The sequence below is a fragment of the Orycteropus afer genome, unplaced genomic scaffold (genome assembly GCF_000298275.1).
Source record: "Orycteropus afer afer isolate SDZICR_OR568_19922 unplaced genomic scaffold, OryAfe1.0 scaffold00035, whole genome shotgun sequence".
NCBI classification, from domain to species: domain Eukaryota; kingdom Metazoa; phylum Chordata; class Mammalia; order Tubulidentata; family Orycteropodidae; genus Orycteropus; species Orycteropus afer.
In genome coordinates this window covers 11,981,980-12,002,635 of record NW_006921622.1, presented here as the reverse complement: position 1 = coordinate 12,002,635, position 20,656 = coordinate 11,981,980, and the positions used below count along the sequence as shown (strand labels likewise).

The 20,656-nt window shown below is 40.2% G+C and overlaps 1 protein-coding gene across 1 annotated transcript in view; it reads right to left on the bottom strand.

Moving 5' to 3' along the window:
* Positions 1-201: 201 nt before the first annotated feature.
* Positions 202-20,656, bottom strand: part of MSRB2 (methionine sulfoxide reductase B2) — a 26,844-nt gene continuing 6,389 nt past the window's right edge. Inside the window, exons 2-5 of the mRNA XM_007936410.2 lie at positions 15,956-16,056; positions 9,483-9,559; positions 1,821-1,968; positions 202-306 (exon numbers count right to left, since the gene is read on the bottom strand). Coding sequence (XP_007934601.1) covers positions 202-306; positions 1,821-1,968; positions 9,483-9,559; positions 15,956-16,056 — 431 coding nt within the window. The remainder of the gene's footprint in view (positions 307-1,820; positions 1,969-9,482; positions 9,560-15,955; positions 16,057-20,656) is intronic.

Below are 20,656 nucleotides of genomic sequence, written 5' to 3'. Positions count from 1 at the left end.
AATCAATGGCTACCCTTTTGTCATTGTGTGAAATCACAATCAAAGCAGGGGTCAGGGTTCATCTGATTTCAGGTAAATAAATAAGAGAAGCTGTGACTCTCTTGGTTCCAGTAGCAAACTTAGCCTTATTTTATAGTAAATAAATCTTCTTATGCATGCTTATTACATCAAGGATGTAAATGAAAGAGTGTCCAGAGATAATCAGTGTTTACTTGGTTTAAACTTCAGAGCCACACTGTTGATGCAAAACCTCTGACCAGTAGGCCCAGGTCCATCAGGAAACACATGGCCAAGATGAGCTTCACACTGAAAAGGAAAGAAACCTCTGTCAGTTCCTCAAATGAAGCAAAGCTCTTTACATACCAGACACATAAAGTCCACATGGCCACCCTACTCTAGTGTTTAATATTTGTGAGGGGAAGACAGTCTATCACATCAGAATTTGATTAAGAAAGAATGCAGAGTATAGTAATAGTAAATATGTCTACTTTACCAGTGACAAGTTATTTAACTTTGGTCTTAGTTTACTTATCAATAAAATGGGGATAATAATTACATCTACCTAACAGGGCTGCTCTGATGATTAACTGACATGAATATAAAGCTTATATAGTTCTTGAGGTATACACTGTTGTTGTTGTTGTTATGTGCCGTAGAGTCGGCCCTGACTCATAGCGACCCCTCCTTGGGTTTCCAAGGCAGTATCACTATGGAGGTAGATTGCCTCATCTTCCTTCTGAGGAGTGGCTGGTGGGTTTGAACTGCTGGCCTTCTGGTTAGCAGTCAAGTGCCTTAGGCACTATGCTATCAGAGCTCCTTGAGGTATACACTAAGCACTCATAATATCAGTTGTTGTGGTTAGGGTGTTACTATTTTTTAATTGAAGGCAAGACTATGACTATGATATCTTTATCTGCTTGCCCTTGTTGTTTGTAAAGCTCATAAGTTAGACAGGAGTCCCTGGGTGCAAATGGTTAACACACTCAGCTGCTAACTGAAAGGCTGGAAGTTTGAGTCCACTCAGAAGCATCTTGGAAGAAAGGTCTGGTAGTCTAATTCTGAAAAAATCAAGTGTGTGGAGCACATTTCTACTGTGACAAACATGGAGTTGCCGTGAGTTGGAATTGACTCATTGGCAACTGGTTGAGTCAGAACATTTGAACACTCAAGGATATCAAAATAAGTTTGCTGTCTGGATTTAAGCCACTTTCTCACAGAAGGAGCAATGCCCTGAAGATTGCTCTGCCTGTTGATGAGACACTGCAGACTGAGGAAGAAGTCAGATTGATACCAACCACGTTGGCCCCTGCTGTTACTTCTTATAAGAATGTGAAGGGCCAACTCTTTCCTTCAGATCCTAATTCAGTTCCCACTTCCATGGAAAGCTAGAATTAAGGCCACTTCAGAGAGGGGCCCAAATAGCCTTTTTCTCTTATCTACCAAAAATAACCAAACCAAACCCACTGCTATGGAGTCGATTCTGACTCATAGCAACTGCCATTGGGTTTCCAATGCAGTAAATCTTTACAGAAGTAGATTGCCTCATCTTCCTTCTGTGGAACAGCTGGTGGGTTGGAACCACTAACCTTCTGGTTAGCAGTCAAATGTCTTCAGCACTATGCTACCAGAGCTCCTTCTCTCTTATTTACAGTGTTGAGAATTATGGGAGAGAAGTGGAATATTATCAGCATGAATAGAAGCTCAATGTGTTTTAATGACAAATGTACCCCCGTGGAATAACACTAGATATACCAAGAATAAGAGAGCTCTTTGTGACACCTGAGACCTTAGAGAAAACAAAATGAAACAAAAAAATTCACCTGCTTGCAGACAACCTCTGTGCGAGCAGATCCTAATGAGGTGTCCAGACATCTCAGGATCCCTGAGTTACTTTCATCAGAGCCAGATGTACCATGAGCCTCAGTAAATGAAGGCCACCCAGTGCCAGAGCAGTACTTCTTTTCAGAACTGTAGAAGACATTCACAACAACACAGCTGCTACAGAGCCCGTTAATAACACACAAAGAGCATTTTATGTTCCAACTCATTTTTCTACTGAGCAGGATCTGATTCCCTCACCCCTCTGCCAGATTCCAAGCCTAGCTACTTCAACATTCAGTTCCACAGGAATTTTTCCCACTGCACCTTCACTATTAAGGACATTGTCTCATCACAATGAGTTTCTTGTTCCTTTGATGGTAAAGGCTTCTTTGTTAACGTTTGACAAGGATCTAAGACCACTGGGAGCTTTGTGAACTGGGTTGCATATTAGGATCAAATCCATGCATTCTAACAGTAGAACTGGGGGAGGAGGAAATAAAAATTAAGTACTAGTGGTCATAACAGGTCCTCGTAATCTTGGTGTATCAGAGAAGCACAAGCTCTGTCTGATGAAATAGCCATTTTTACCAACAAGAATTTCAGGCTTTACCTAAACACATGAGCATGACTGCTTACAGGGATTCAGAAGCTGCCTCTGCCACTTCTTAGTTATGTGGTTAGAGAAGTTAAGCTCTTAACTTAAGCCTCAGTTTTTTCATCTGTAGAATGGGGATAATAATAGTATCTATCTTACAGAGCTGTTGATAGTCTGTGGAGCACAGTTTATAGCACCATGCCTGGCACATGGTATGTGTTCACAAATATTAGCCATGTTATTAATATTAATAAATAAGCCTGGGTACCCTTAGTCAATCACTGTCATGAAGCCTGAACCCTCCAGGGGAAGTGCCACACATGCTAATGATGCTGAAGGCTGGGGAAGGCCAGAGGAACTGGCAAGAGAAGGGAAAGGGCAACAAGTAAATTTACTCACTACAGACCTATTCTCTAAGTGCTCTGAAATACAAGCTCCTTACGTACTACTTAAGCAAGCTTATATGCAGGAGTCCTGCTGAATCAGTGGTAAAGTGCAGGGCTGCTAACCAAGAGGTTGTTGGTTCAAACCCAGCAGGACAAAGATGTGGCAGTCTGGTTCTGGAAATCCTGTGAGGCAGTTCTACTCTGTCCTATAGGGCTTTTATAAGTTGGGATTAACCCCATGGCAGTGGGATTTTTTTTTTTTTTTTTACATGGCCCTAGGAAAACAGATTTTTTATTTTAAATGGCAGGGAGATAGCTCTACCTATCTAAGGAAGAGAATAATTGAATGTTAAACCCTGCAAAAAACTGAGCAAAGAAGATGGCAAATAAATTCTCAGACAATGAACACAGAAGAAAGCTCAGTTTAAGAGCTCAAACCCCAGCAGAAATAATATAGTATAACTGGTCTTAGGACTCCTTTATACTAAAAAATTATTGACGCTCTCTAAGAGCTTTTGTTTACATGGTTTGCAAATATTAAAATTAGAAATTAGAATTTTAAAAAATATATGAAATTATTTTTAAATATAAGTAATTTCACTACATGCTAACGTAATAATATGACAAATAACTATTTTCCAAAATGAAACAAACATTTAGATAGAAAAATGCATTGTTTTGCATTGTGCAAATCTCTCTAATGTCTGGCTTAATAAAAGACAGCTGAATCCTCATATGTGCTTTTGCATTCAATCTGTTGCAATGTTGGTTTGTTGAAATATTTGAACACAATTTGGCCTCACATGAGTATGTAGTTGGAAAAAAAAAGAACTTCTTAGATCCCAGAAAAAAAGTCCCAGAGACCTTCTGGGATCCTCAGACCACATTTTGAGAACCACAGGTACAGGTATAGCAGGAGTAAGCACTTTGCCATCTGAAATTTGGGTGTGAATCCAGGCTTTGTCTGGGACATCTGTGTGACCTTGGTAAATTATTTACTCTTTTAAATCCTCTTATCTATAGACTACAAATGTCCTTATCTATAGAATAGAAATGGCATTATTACCTCCAAGGATTGCTGAGAGGATTAACTGGAGATAATTTCTGTATTTAATGTGTTTATCATAGTGTAATACTTAATAGCTATTATTTTTTTAACATCACTATTATTGTTAATAACAAATATTCATGAAATTTGAGAGCTGAGAGTCTAAGTGCACAATGAGGTTGGGTTCTTTGTAACTTTTTTCTAAGGATTCAAAATTATTCACTCAAAACTACTCTGGCCCAGGAAAAAACACAAGTATATTTTAATCACCCTCAGCATTTCTACCCTCAGCATATATATAAACTGTTGTTGTTGTTGTTGTTTGCCATCGAGTCGGCCCCGACTCATAGCAACCCCTCCTTGAGTTTCCGAGGCAGTATCACTACAGAAGTAGGATTGCCCAACCTTCCTTCCGAGGAGTGGCTGGTGGGTGCCAGCCGTCTGGTTAGCAGTCAAGTGCCTTAGCCACTATGCTACCAGAGCTCCTATATATAAACTAGTGATCATTAAAGGACTTTTGACAGAAAATTATGAATATAATAAATTACCAAAAAAAAAAATGAATGAATCTAAGACTAATAAAAAACCATTAAAACACTTTATGGGAAACAATAAACCTTTATTGATGCAATTAACAGAATCTGGAGATTTTACAAAGTAATAGAAGAGCCCCAATATATAAAATTTAAGACTGAGAACCTAACTGTTAAGGCCAATTAGAAATCCAATATATATTTAAATGATTAGCAGATGATAAAGCACTCCCTTAAAAAATTAAAACCATTATGGATCTCTTCTCATTTACTCTTATGTTTGTTTAGTTTTGCTATACATTTATTTCTTTTGTTTTTCTTTCATTTCTGGAAATTCCACAGCCCCCAAATCAACAGAAGAGGCACCCAGTCATAACTGACAACCTTAACATCTTAAGTGGAATTTCTGTTTATTGGGGGTGGGGTGGGGTGGGCAGGGGCACACATAAGGTCTTTAAACCTTACCTAGTTACTTGTGACATGTAGGGCATCAAGATGTTAAGTTATCAGTGACCTAAAATTAGGCTCTCAGTTTCCTTCTATTTCAAGATGTGTGACCATGAAATAGGATATTCCACAATAGGTTTTAATAAATTAACACTTTCAGAATTGGCTCATGGGGGAGAGGGAAAGGAAAGAGAGCAAGCAGGCAAGGGGCAGCATCACATAATCCCAAGGTTAATGACAGTCTAGAGTCTCTAGGAGAGTTTAAAATCCCGGAAAGTGTTCTTGACCCTGAAGCCCTCCTTTAAAGCTCTCTGATGTGGAGCGTCAGCAGCTATCCAAGAATATGTACTACATTCATTCCAACGGCTATAGGATCATAAACAGGAGTGTGGTTAAGTCTAGCAGATGTGGCTGGAAACAAGGCTTTGGAAGAGAGCTCAGAGCTGCTGTCCTTAAAATGGCCAGGGTATCCCTGTTGAGGCTGCTCATGTCTTCTTGGGGATTTATAACTATAATTCAGAAAGCAGCCACCAGATGGGGATGGTGCCCAGTGATACAGTGCTGCCCAAGTGGTTTATGGAACTGTAGACTACAGAGTGTGTGGGCTTTGGGGTTCCAAAGACCTGGGTTCATATTTTGGCTGGCAGCTTACTAATGGCAGAACCCAGGGCAAGTTATTTAATCTTCCTAAGTCTCAGTTTGCTCAAGTGAAAGGAGAAGAGTAACAATACCTCCCGGAGTTGCTGAGAGGAGGGAATGAAAGGATATATGTGAAGACCTCATGTATGCTCTTCCATGGTTGAAATGCCTCCTTTTCTGAGAAGCAGCAAAGCACAGAAGCCAAGCATTGGGCTCCCAGCATGGTCAATTACTGTATGTGTGACCTTAAGCAAATTACTTAAAGACCGTAAGTTGCAGTCTCCACCTCTATTAAATAGTGAATTAATAACTTCCTCATTGGAGTGTAGGGATTTCTTGCAAAGTATTGATCACAGTGCCTGGTATGTTGTAAGTGCTCAGCAGTGGTAGCTACTTTCCTTACATTTATATAATAATTTCATAACTTTACTTCATTTAATATTCCAAACACTTCTACTGCTATTAAGGAATGTAGGATAGATATTATTCATCAATCAATCAAGAATTACTTAATAACCACCTCCAGGAGGTGTGTATAAGAAGTTTAAGATGGCCCAGGACCTCAAGAATCTTATGTTTTTATCTCTCTTCAATCAAACACAATATTTGAGCTAATAAAAGAATAATTAAATCCTAAATTGTGTGGTACTGATGACAAATTAACAGCAATTTGGAACAGAAAAAAAAAAGTGTGCTATCAAAGAAGGCTGTGGAGAAACTGGAGCTTGAAGAATAAGTAGAACTTAAATTAGCATACATTGGGGGTAAGCAAATTCCAGGAGGTGGGTGCAGTGTGAAGGAATGTCTGAAGGTAGGAATCAGCCCCAGTAGGTGCAGACAGCAAGGGGGAATGGTCCCTGCATTTACTAGTTTAACTGTTTAGTCTGGTCAACCGATTTTTTCACTCCATTTTGACTTTGTACAGGCATTTTACAAATGCTTTTTCTTTGTCTATGCTCCCTACTACTGAGGTTGGAGACTGGGGTGGGGGTGAGGGTGGAGTGAAGACTAACAGGCAAAACAAGAATATAGTCATAAGACTATTCATTAGGAAGAGAACTCCTGAATATACTCTTCATTTATATATTCTCATTAATTAGAATATATTCTCAAGACTTCTTTATTATCAAATGTATATTTATGAATAAAGCCCCAAGAAGGATCTATCTCTAAGAATATATAATTGCTAACATGTATTGAGTATTTACAGAGCTTTAATCCAAAGGAGCTTTGATAGCATAGTGGCTAAGGCACTTGACTGCTAACCAGAAGGCTGGTGGTTCAAACCCATCAGCCACTCCTTGGAAGGAAGGTTGGGCAATCTACTTCCATAGTGATACCATCTTGGAAATCCAAGGAGGGGTCGCTATGACTCAGGTCTGACTCCATGGCACATAACAACAACAACAACAATCCAAAGGTTGGTGGTCAAACCCATCAGAGCCAGAACAAGACCAGGTGAACTGCTCCTATAAAAATTACAGCCTACAAAACCTATGGGACAGTCCTACTCTGTTACGTGGGGTCACTATGAGTCAAAATCAATTTGACGGTTCCCAACAACAACACTCCGTGCTTGTCATGTGTCAGGCACTGCTCTGATGCTTTCCATGTATTAATTCATAGCTCACTGTATCCTCCCAACAACCTTATTAATTTGGTACAATTATTATCCTAAGGACCTCTGGTGGCATAGTGCCTAAGGCATGTGACTGCTAACCAGAAGGCTGGCAATTCAAACCCGCTAGCCACTCCTTGGAAGGAAGGTTGGGCGATCTACTTCCGTAGTGATACTACCTCAGAAACTCAAGGAGGGGTCACCATGAGTTGGTTCCGAATCGACGGCAGTGAGTTTGGTTTGGAGTTGTGAGTATTATCCTAATTTTACAAGCGAGGAATGCAAGGCACAAAGAGGTTATGAACATTGCCCAAGGTCACAGCAGTGGAGCCAGGAGGTGCACCCAGGCAGCCAGTTTCTACCACACTGCCATGTGTCTTTAAGGAAATTATGCTCTGGAACATAAATGATCAAAAGAATAAATTCTTCTTATTTCTCCCAGTCTCAGCTGCAGCAGGAAGCTGAGACAGAAACAAACTAAAAAATCCTGACGAAAATGAGACGGAAAATTTTTAGTTAAAAAAAAGCAGTGTAGGTGAATTGGCAATTAAGCAAACTGGCTACTTGGTAAACAGCTTTTGGAGAATCAGCTGGTTTTCTTATTAGTCCTATCTACTTCACTACCTCAGTTAACTTGGGATTGGTCATTTAATGTCCCTAATTTGGATTCAAAAACAAAAACTCAATGCTCTCAAGTCCATTCTGACTCATAGCAACCCATTGAGTTTCCAGGGCTGTAAATCTTTACAGAAGCAGATTGCCCCATCGTCCTTCCACAGAGCGGCTGTTGGGTGTGACCCACTGACCTTCTGGTTAGTAGCAAAATGCCTTGTCCACTATGCCACTAGAGCTCCTTTGAACTAGCACTGTGATAATACAGTAGCCACTAGGCACATGTAGCATTTTAAGTTTAAAAAAAAATTTCAGCTCCTCAGTTGCACTAGTCACATTTTAAGTGCTCAATAGTCAAATGTGATTAATGGCTACTGTACTGAACAGTGCAGATCTAGAATATTTCCATCAGAGAATTCTATTGGACAGACCTGCTCTAAGTCTTTCATGTCCCTTCTTGCTTTAACATTCTGTGATTCTATGAATGAACCTGGGTGGTGGAGAGAGTAAGTACAAGTAGTTAAGAAGGCCTTATCTTTAGTGATGCAGAAAATGAAACACCAATGAAGGAAAGAAAAAGAAAAGAATAAAATCTTGGAGTGCCATCTTACAAGGATGACTTCTCATCTTTCGTTGTCACAGTCCAAAGACAGCAATTTTGTGTGATGAATACATAGTAATAAGGCAGACTTTTATACTTTTACAATATAGTTCTTTGGCTAAAAGCAGGTAGACCATCTCAAAGTCCTACTTCTCCTCTTTAACAGAACCAAAGGTCAAGGAATTATTAATGCCCCCAAAATAACAGTTGCACGTTTTGCTGAATAACAATGAACCTACTTCTCTGGGTTTATGCCATGCCATCCTGGGCCGAAAGCCATCTCAACTATCTCCACACAGGCCACTGACAGCGAGTGGATCTGGCAAAGGCCTGCCCTTCAGTAAGCATGAAGGAAAATCAATCCTAATCACTCTTCGTACTTAAAGGGAGAGGTCTGGCTTTCCTAATGCAGCCCACATTAGCAACTGGCCAGGGAAACCCAGTTGCTCAAAGCCCAAAGGACAAAATGAAGTATTGCCTAATGGAAGATTCACAAAGCTGGCTTGATTTATGTTTTATTCTAAACCAATTTAGGGTAGATGCACAAGAAAGGAAAACATCTTTGATGTTCTGAAAAACAGGACTTCAAAGATGTTTTCCTTTTTCCCTCGTCAAATCTACTTTTTTTAGACTGTTTCCTGCATGTCTAAACAAAAAAGCCTTTGTTGAGAGATTTCAGATGCTGATTGACTTAAAAGAGGCTTTGAAATCAACGGACAATTAAATTTACTCTTAGCTACATAGAAGAGGGCATGGCATGCACTACTGTCAAGTATTGTGGGGATTTTATCCTCACAGAACTCTACATTTCCTAAATTAAGTTATAAACCCATTTTCCTGGGGAGAGATACAGTTTTAATCACATGGTCAAGCAAATACAATTATGGTTTAGATTCTTTTTGAAATACTTTCTGTCTAAAATATTCTAATAGCTTTATCTTACAGTGCCCACCAAGTTTTTCTTGTACTTATTTCTCAGGGATACAGAAGGAAAGAATATAATAAGCTAAGAAGTTTTGTTAACAGCTCTAAATGCTAGAAACAATGAAAACAGGGATATGAATAGCTCTCCTTAAAGCAATGATGCCAAATAAGAAGGCATTTACTTTCCCAAGACCTCAGCGAAATAGAGCTATATGAAAGGTTTGTTTGCCATTGTTGCCTCTTTATTCTTTAACTTACCTGAAGAGTGGGCTATCGCAGCACACACAGTGATACATTCCTGACTCCTTGTTATTCAAATACATCCCACTGAAAGGCTGAAAGTAAATTAGATACACCATGTTTCAGGTTTCTTACAACAGCAGCAGAGATGATACAAAGACAAGTCCCCAAATCAAGGAATCTCTTTATTAACTTGAGAAGTACAACTATCACCAAGAGAGTAAATTACAACACACCCAAGGAAGCAGGCTGCAGGCTTTTTTACAACCCAGCCTTTATTGTGCCAAATATTCAAATTATGAATGAAGCATGCTTTGTATTTATATAGCACCTTTCATCTAAGAACATCAAAGTCAGCAAAAAAAAAGCAAGACAACAGCCTCATCCTCTGTGACTGTGTGAGATTTCAGTCTCCACTCCAAAAGATTACATTCCATAGGAATCCAGTCCACTGCTTGAAACACTTTGAAATCTCCAATTAAAGATAGACTATAAATACATGAAAAGTACAAATCAGTGAGATCAGGAGATGATATGTTCATGTGGTGTTTAGGACACTGGACACTTAATAAATGTTAAACAATAAGCTAGATTCTCCTAGTGCCTAAGTTACTTCTTACATGAAATTACTATCTTAACTGTCGCTTAAAGAGTTCGCAGGTTTTCATTCTGATCGGGATCACAATAGAAGGTCCTGGACAGAGTGGGAGAAAAATGTAGGACAAAACTAAAAATCACAAAAAAGACCTAACTTATTGGTCTGATGGAGACTGGTAGAACCTCCAAGACTACGGCCCCTAGTCACCCTTCAAACTTGGAACTGAACCTAACCACCGGGGATCAGTTTTCAGCCAAACAATACACAGGCCTATGCAGAGAACAGTAACCCTCGAGAGGTACATGCTCCTCAGAATAATCAAGCCTATGAGACTAAAAGGAAAGCATCTGTCCAAAAACAAAGCTCAGAAGGCAGGAAGGTGCAGGAAAGAAGGACAAATGGAACGAGGAACCTGGGAGGAAGTGGGAAAAGTGCTGTTACATTTAAGGAGCTGCAACAGATAGCAGGAAACAAAAAGCATATAAATGGTTGAATGAGAAACAAAGTTACTCCGTTAACTTTCACCCAAACCATAATCAAATAAATAAACTGTTAGAACAAAAGAGTGTGCAGGTTTTCAAACGTATTCCAAGAGGAACAAAAGGAGACTTGAGGCAATGAGTGAGCCAGGTCAATATTTTTAAAATGTTATTTTAGAAACTGGATTGCATTATACAAAAAAAATCCCAGTTTTGCCCAAGTCTTTTCACTATCTCCTCTACTGAAAGGGGGGCACTTGCACAGGCTAATTATGAAAATTCACTTCCAGTGTCTGGTGGTAAGCATTATGCCATCTTACGGAGAAGAATCCAAAGCATGGAATGGCTCACCAAGTCACCAGGCTGACTCAGTAAAGAAGCTGGAACCTTCTGCTTTCTCCAGGCTTTCCATCTCAAAAACTCCGCAGGTCCGACGTACAAATTCCCTGTGGTAGTACTAACTACATTTTCAGTGAGCTGCATAATGGACAATTTCAAATTAACCTAGTGAGCCTACCATCTGGGCACACTTGGATTTTTCCCTCTTTACAAACTTCAAACTTGGCTGCAGAAATCTGAGCAGTAGTAAGCTGGTCTCTTTATGGCCTGTCCCCCTTGAATGCTTGCTCCCAACACTGGCATTAATTTGCATCTGTAATGAAGATGAAGTTCTGTTATGAAGATCTAGAAAAGCCATCCACAGGATCCAGATAGTCTGATAAATTCAAATGATCATTTTGTCATTACAGGGTACAGTTGGGCAAAGGAAGTGACAGAGAACTGGTATCACAGTAAGTAAAAAGAAATATTCAAAATGCAAAGTAATCCCTAGCCAACATATTCTGTGAGATGGCACCTATCCCCTGCCTCCTTGTCTGATGGCTCTCAATTTTAGATAAGTCATATTACTTATTCAGGGCTACATTAAACTTCTACCTCATTCATTCATTCTAGTATTTACTTGAAAAGCTACTATATACTGACTGGGCTGGGTGCTAATGCTGCAAATATGGAAAAAATAAAACCACAGCTCCTGTGCTAAAAGAATTTGCTACCTAGTTGGGAAGAAGACAAATGAGCCAACATTTATCATTTAAAAAAGAACATAAATAATTGCCATCAAAGTTCCAATATGACTCATGGTGACCCCGTGTGTCAGAGTAGAACTGTTTTCCATAGAATTTTAAATTTCTGATTTTTCAGCAGTAGATGATCTGGGTAGACACCTGTGGGAAGACTCAAACCCCTAACCTTTTGGTTAGCAGACGAATTCATTAACTGTTTGCACCATCCAGGGACAGTTATAATACCGTGTAATAACAGCCATGATAGAGAGATCAGCATGGAGTTTGGGTAGCACCAGTGTACTAGGAGCTCTGGTAGTGTAGTGCCTAAGGCATTTGACTGCTAACCAGAAGGCTGGCGGTTCAAACCCACCAGCCACTCCTTGGAAGGAAGGTCGGGCAATCTACTTCCATAGTGATACTGCCTCAGAAACCCAAGGAGGGGTCACTATGAGTTGGGTCTGACTTGACAGCAGATAACAACAACAACAACAACAACAACAGTGCCCTTCACTACTAAGGGTGTTTCTACAAAGACTTTCTGTACCAGGTAGTGTATGAGATCAGGTTTTGTTTTTTTTTTTTTAAGCTTTTAATAATATTGATTTTTCAATTTCACAAGTGTTGATAATTATTATAGAAAAACGACAAAACTGAGTTTTGAAGATTGGGTAAGAGTTAATTAGATGAAGAAATGGAAAAGTATTTCAGAAATGCAGATGGGCTTGAACAAGACCCATGTGACAGAACAAGGCAAGGGGGAGAAGGGAGAAAGATGAAACTGGAAAGGCAGGAAGGGGTTAGTTCACACTGGGCTTTGGCTGCTATTGTTGCTAGTTCCTGTTGAGTTAGGCCTGACCCACAGCAAACTTATGTATGACAGAATGAAACACTTCCCGGTCTTGTGCCATCTTCATAATCGTTGGTGTGTTTGAGTCCATTGCTGTGGCTGTTGTGTCCATCCACCTCACTGAGGGTTTGTCTCATTTTCCCTCTACTTCACCATCCATGATGTCCTTTTCCAGCAATTGGTCTTTCCTGATGATGTATTCAAAGTAAGCGAGCCAAAGTCTCACCATCTTCGCTTCTTAGAAGCATTCTGGTTGTATTTCTTCTAAGACTAATTTGTTCATTCTTTTGGTAGTCTATGGTATATTCGATATTCTTCGTCAACACCACAATTCAAATGCACCAGTTCTTCTTTGTTCTTTCTCTTTCATTGTCCAGCCTTCATATGCATATGAGGCAACTGAGAAGACCATGGTTTTGGTCAGGCACTTTAGTCATCAAAATGACATTTTTGCTTTTCAAAATGAATTTAAACTCTGTCCCAATGAAAATGAGAAGCCACTGGAAAATCTTAAACTGAGTGTGCACATAATCAGAGTTTTTAGAAACATCACTTGGCATCCATGAGAAAAATAGACTGGATCAGGAACAAGACACTGAAGGCAAAGAATCCTCAGAAGACCACAAATGCAGGCCTGGATTTAGCTAGAGCAGAAGTAGTGGAGGATCAATTCAAGAATTATTTAGAAGGAAGAACTGAAGTAACTGGCTGTACTGAGAGGAGGGAGGACAGGGTCACAGGCAGAATGACATCTGTGATACGCCTTGGATTTTCAAGGTTTATCTGAACCAATGAGAATTCTCCTTTCTCTGATCTTGTGAATACAGCACACTTGTTAGAAATAGATGAAACACTCAGAATGCAGATGAATGCAGATGACTGGATGCAAGACCATCTACAATGGTGGGGGCCAATGGAAACCAACATGGAATAGTGAAGCACGCTGGGCTAGTGACCTTGAGGACACGCTACCACTACTATGCCTGTGAGACAATAGAAAGAACAGTCTTCAGAACTCAGTAAGGCTGCAGTGGTAGTTGAGAGCTGCCTGGCTGGATGTACATCCTGTAGTAGAGCAACACAGCCACTGGCAACCTGCAGCCTAGAGGGAGGACCTTAGATCTGACTTCTCTATCCTGCCCAATGATCTCACTGGCACCTCCCACTCACAGAACTCAAATCAACAGCCAGAGGGCAAGGGAGCCTGGTTACTATTCCTGGAGCTCAGAGCAGGATAACACATGTGGAGCATGAATGTGGAGGGCAGACAGAGAAGAACCTACATCATAAGAACTGTCTATTGATACTTAACTTTTAGTTACTGCTCAGCCAGACTGTAAACTTTTCATGGTAAGAATTTGTTAATATTTCTCTACTGTTTTTCCAATACTTAGCATAAACCCACTGCCATAAAGTCAATTTTGACTCATAACAATTCCTATAGGGTTTCCAAGGCTGTAAATCTTTATGGAAGCAGACTGCCTTGTCTTTCTCCCACAGAATGTCTGGTGTGTTTGAACCAGTGACTTCCTGGTTAGCAACCCAATGCCATAATGTTAGCATATTACTGCTGCCCAACAAAAACACATGTAACTGAATTTTAATTTTGAGTCATCAACTAGAAAGCTTAGTTGTTTTACTTCTCTTTCCTCAGCCCATTGAAGTTAACTAAGGCTTATAATTCTGCAGTATTCTGAAAGTTAAATGTGGGAATGGCTCGACTGCAAGGGATTTATAACATTAGTTAAAATAATGGATGATGCTCATTTTGTAAAATGGCCAAATGTGCAGAGTATATTGCACCATCTGTTTAAGAAGCCCACCAATTTATTCTCCCAAACATCTGGCAGCTCATCTCCAGGCTCTGTATATATACCAAACTCTGCCTGGCTCTGTACCTCAAAACTAGGGCTGGCTTAGAATATTCTGGGAGCATACACAACTGCACACAAACTACCATTCATGTGACTCCCTTGTGCTACTAAAATATGGCTAATGTAGCCTCTTCCCCAGTAAAGACTTTATTAAAATTTTAGCCACAGGAAGTTTCAAAACATAGTATTTTATGAGACAGCCTCTTTAGCTTCATTGCCCCAAGAGGCAATGAATGGGATCTGCTGGCCTTTCTGATTACTTTAGTAAAGGAGAAGATGAGGGTGGCCCATGATTATAAGTCCACATGCACATGGATAGCTACATGGATTCAGTAGGTACTGATAAAGAATAAATATATTCCAACTTTGCAAAACCACTGTGCTATGGTTCGTTCTGTGCAGTCTGCCTCACAACTGAAAAGATCTGATAATAAAATTCAATAGCTAAATTCCAGTGGATCTATTTGGGTCTAAGATGGATCACCTGTTAAGAAAGACAGTGATATAAGAAAATGGTATTATAATGAGGAACAACAGAGGGTAGTTTTCTCAGGAAACTAACGAAAGCTGAGATTGTTGAACACAGCTTAGGTAAGTTTCTACTTCTTAGTCTACAGTCATTTAACAGTCACAAAAATTTGAGTGCCTACTATAGCGTAAGGAGCTCTGGTGGCCTAGTGCCTAAGGCATTTGACTGCTAACCAGAAGACTGGCAGTTCAAACCTACTAGCCACTCCTCAGAAGGAAGACTGGTCAATCTACTTCCATAGTAATACTGCCTCAGAAACCCAAGGAGGGGTCACTATGAGTTAGATTCGACTCCACAGCAGTGTGTTGTGTTGCATTACTATAGCATAAGGGGATATGCTATGAAGGAAACATGCCAGTAAAGGCAAATCTGTCTTGAGGTAGGAAAGACTTCCCTGAAAAAGTATGATTTGGGCTCAAGTGAACTAAAAGGTACCTATGAATTAATTAGAGGGATGGCTGATAGGAGAAGAGAAGGAAGGCCTGGAGACAGAAGGGAGCCCAGGGTATTTGAGAGCTGAAAAAAAGACAGTGTGACTGAAGTGCTGAGATCAGGAGGAAAACTGGCTAGATTTGAAGTTGTGGGGTATAGGGGTGGGGGGCAGATCCCATAGGGCCTTACTAGCCATTTTATTATGTTTCTCTTTGTTTTGAAAGCTGTAAGAAGTCACTGAAAGGCTATTAGAAGGGGAGTGATGTGGTCAGATTTGTGTTTTCAAAAGACCTCTTTAGTGACCATGTGGAGAATGGGTTGGTGAAAACCAAGAACAATTGTGAGCAGGACAGACAGGAAGCTACTGTAGTAAGACAAATGAGAGATGATGGTAACATGGACTAGTGTGGAGGCAGGAGCAACAGAGAAAAGAGAAGTGGGATCTGAAGACTATTTAGGAGGAAGAATAGACAGGACAAGGTGATGGAGGGTGGAGAGGGATGTGTCCAGGGGAAGTGTCTGGTTTCTACAACTGGAAGGACAGTGATACCCTGAGATCAGATGTGTAGAGTAGGAGATGATGAGTTAGGTTTGGTAAATGATCTAATTCCAATTCCCCCCTCACCCGACACACACCTCAACAGAAAAACTGTGAATCAGCTTACCGGTTCAGTTCCTTTTTCCCTTGTGACGTGGTATTGCTCTGGGGTTAATTTCTTTTGCCAGTCACTCTTAGCAAGAGATGGCTCACACTTTGTTAGAGGCCCTGTATTGTTAAATAGGAATTTTTATTAAAAAAAATAGGCACAATGAACTTTTCTTCTTTGGCCTTTCTCCTAAAGTTCACAGTCACCCAGCAGAATAAGCCAGGCCCTTCCCCATTCTCTCCTGCTTTTTCATCTTCACAAGGCCCAGAAAGCTCAGGCAAGAAATTAGTAATAAGTAGAGAGCCAGTTTTCTAGTCCTCCTGGGGCAATGAAGCTAAAGAAGCTGTTGAAATATGAAATAATGCAGAATACATTCTCCTCAGGTACCTAAGGGTAGAAATTGATCTTCTCTTCTATTAGTAGTTTCAAAGGAGCATTTCCTGTCAGGTTATGGCTGTGACTAGTTGAGTGATTTGATAGAAAAAGATGGTTGAGCTAGTGGTTTTTAAACTTTTATCCCTTGCTGTTTTACAAAGATACCTCTCCTTTTGTTTGCAATGGGAGGTCTTTATTAAACATCCTCTTGTGTGGAAAAAGAAGAGGCTCCTGTAGCTTACCCTCAGAAGGGAAACAGACTTACCACAATCTATTATTATACTTCATTATCTTTGTCCTTACTTTGTTTCCTTTCTTCTGTTGTCTTTGGTTTCTATCTTATCACTAAGTTCCTTAGCTTTCTCTCCCTTTCTCCACAGTCAGTATTGCACTGGGTTAAAAAGTGTACCCTCAAAATTCATGTCCTTTATGGAACTTCAGAATGTGACCCTATTTGGAAATAGGGTCTTTGCAGATGTAATTAGTTAAGATGAGGTCATACTGGAGAAGTGTGGGCCCTAAATCCCATGACAGGTGTCCTTTTAAGGAGCTCTGGTGTGTAGTGCCTAAGGCATTTGACTGCTAACGAAGGCTGGCGGTTCAAACCCACCAGACACTCCATGGAAGGAAGACTGGTCAATCTACTTCCATAAAGGTTTACTGCCTCAGAAACCCAAAAGGAGCTGCTATGAGTCTGAATTGACTTGATAGCAGTGAGTTTGGAATTAGTTTGGTGCCCTTATATGAAGAGACACAAAGACAGGTAAATGCAAAGGGAAAATACCACATGATGGTGACAATGAAGGCAGAGATTGGAGTGCTGTATCAACAAACAGAGTAAAGCCAAAGATTGCCAGCAACATTAGAAGCTAAGAGAAAGGCATGGAACAGGTGCTTCTCTAGAGCCTTCAGAGAGAGCATGGCCTTCCAATGCCTTGACTTCAGACTCCTGACCTCCAAAACTGTGAGAGAATACGTTTCTGCATCTTCAGCTACTTAGTTAATGGCACCATATTAGAGCATCCTTAGGAAATGAATACAGATATTTTAAATCTGTTCCATTTATCTTAAACCATGGTCTCTACCATCTTGCCACTTAGTCTCAATAGCTGATTTCACTTTTGAGAAATCAAAACCACCACAAAGGATATCCCTTAATTTCCTGCTACCACACTCTGGTAGCATAGTGCCTAAGGCACTTGACTGCTAACCAGAAGGCTGGCAGTTCAAACCCACCAGTCACTCCTTGGAAGGAAGATTGGGCAATCAACTTCTGTAGTGATACTGCCTCAGAAACCCAAGGAGGGGTCGCTATGAGTTGGGTCCGACTTGAGGGCACATAATAAGAACAACAACACACCTTCACAGTTAATTTGCCTCCACACCTATCCTTTCTTCTATTTTGTTGGAGTAGTACAAGTACCCTCTCCCCTTGTCCATGTATTTTGTGGTCAACTCTGCTCTGAATTGCATTTCCATTTGCCTCCTTAAGGACCAGGATCCACTGAATACCCCCCTTCTTAACTGAACTATCAACTCTTACCACTCCACTAGTCCCTTGTCACCTGCCTCTAGACATATTGAGTCTCTTGTAGTGAGAAGTAACACAAACCTCATTGTATTCACCTAGTCCCTCTCTCACCCAATACAACTCTATTTTTCTTTTCTCTTTCACAGCCAAATGCTTTTAAAAAAGACTGTATATATTTCCTCACTTCTCTCAGTCACTCCTCAAAATATTACCTTCTAGCCCCACCACTAGCTGTCGAGTCATCTCCGACTCATAGCGACCCTATGTACAACAGAACAAAACACTGCCCGGTCCTATGCCAGCCTCACAATCCTTGCTATACCCGAGTCCGTTGTTGCAGCCACTGTGTCAATCCCTCTTATTGAGGGCCTTCCCCTTTTGGGTTGACCATCCACTTTACCAAGCATAATATCCTTCTCCAGGGAATGGTCCCTTCTGACAACATGACAAAAGTTGTTGTTGTTGTTGTTGTTGTTATGTACGTTATGACCAAAGGAGGTGAAACGAAATCTGGCCATTCTCGTTTCCAAGGAGCATTCTGACTGCACTTCTTCCAGGACAGATCTGCTAGTTCTTTTAGCAGTCCATGGTACTTTCAGTTTTCTTCACCAGCACCACAACTCAAAAGCATCACCTCCTCTTCGGTCTTCCTTATTATTATTACCCAGCTCTCACATGCATATGAGGCGACTGAAAATACCATGGTTTGGGTTAGGCACACCTTAGTCTTCAAGGAGACTCTTCAGCATTTTAAAGTGGTCTTTTGCAGCATATTTACCCAATACAATACGTAGTCTGATGTCTTGACTGCTATTTCCATTAGTGTTGATTGTAGAACCAAGTAATATGAAGTCTTTGACAACTTCAATCTTTTCTCCATTTATTGTGATGCTGCTTATTGGTCCAGTTGTGAGGATTTTTGTTTTCTTTATACTGAAGTGTAATCCACACTGCTGACTGTAGTCTTCAATCTTTATCAGTAAGTGCTTCAAGTGCTTTCAGTAAGCACAGTTGTGTCATCCACATATTGTAGGTTGTTAATGAGTCTTCCTCCAAACCTGATGTCATGTTCTTCTTCATATAGTCCAATTTCGTGGATTATTTGCTCAGCATACAGATTGAATGAGTATGGTGAAAGGATACAACCCTGATGCACTCCCTTCCTGATTTTAAACCATGCAGTATCCCCTTGTTCTGTTTGAATGACAGCCTCCTAGTCTATGTACAGGTTCCTCACGAGTACAATGAAGTGTTCTGGAATTTCCATTCTTCTCAATGTTATCCATCATTTGTTATGATCCACAATTTAATGCTTTTGTATAGTCAATAAAACACAAGTAAACATCTTTCTGGTATTCCTTCCTTTCAGCCAAGATCCACCTGATATCAGCAATGATATCCCTCATTCCATGTCCCCTTCTGAATCCAACTTGCATTTCTGGAAGTTCTCTGTCAACATACTTCTACAACTGTTTTTGACTAATCTTCAGTAAGATTTTACTTGCATGTGATATTAATGATATTATTCAATAATTTCCACATTCTGTGGGATCACCTTTCTTTGGAATGGGTACAAATATGGATCTCTTCCAGTCAGCTGGCCAAGTAGCTGTCTTCCAAATCTCTTGGCTTAGCCAAGTGAGTGGCTCCAGTAGGGCATCCGTTTGTTGAAATATCTCAAATGGGTCAATTCCTGGACCCTTTTTATTTTTGCCAATTCCTTCAGTGTAGCTTTGACTTCTTCTTCAATACCATTGGCTCTTGATCATACGCCACCTCCTGAAATGGATCAATCAATTCTTTTTGGTACAGTAACTTTGTGTATTCCTTCCATCTTCTTTTGATGTTTCCCGCATATTTCATTATTTTGCCCATAGAATCTTTCAGTATTGCAACTCGAGGCTTAAATTTTTTCTTAAGTTTATTTAGCTTGAGAGATGCCAAGCGTGGTCTTCCCTTTTGGTTTTCTAACTCCATGTCTTTGCACATTTCATTATAATAATTGACTTTATCTTCTCGAGCTGCTCTTTGAAATCTTCTGTTCAGCTCTTATATCTTGTCATTTCTTTCATTTGCTTTAGCTACTCTCTGCTCAAGGGCAAGTTTCAGAGTCTCTTCTGGCATCCATTTTGGTCTTTCCTTCCTTTTGTGTCTTCTTAATGACCTTTTGCTTTCTTCATGGATGATATTCTTGATGTCATCCCACAATTCCACTGGTGTTCAATGTATCAAGTCTATTCTTTAGATGGTCTCTGAATTCAGGAGGGATATAATCAAGCTCATATTTTGGCTCTTATGGACTTATTTTACTTGTTTTCAACTTCAGCTTGAGCATGCATATGAGCAATTGATGGTCTGTTTCACAGTCAGCTCCTGGCCTTGTTTCGGCCAAAGATACTGAGCTTCTCCATCACCTGTCCCACAGATGTAGTAAATGGGATTCCCATGTACTCCATCTGGTGAAGTCCACATGTACAGCTGCTATCTGTGTTGCTGAAAAAGATATTTGCAATGAATAAGTTGTTGGTCTTACAAAATTCTATCATGCAATCTCCAGTGTTATTTCAATCCCAAGGCCATATCTTCCAACTACCAGTGATTCTTCTTTGTTTCCAATTTTTGCATTCCAGCACCAGTGGTAATTAACACACCTCGATTGCATGTTTGGTCACTTTCAGACTGCAGAAGTTGGTAAAAATCTTCAACTTCCTCATCTTTGGCTTTGGTGGTTGATGCCTAAATTTGAACAACAGGAGCTCTGGTGATGCAGTGCCTAAGGCATGTGATTGCTAACCAGAGGGCTGGTAGTTCAA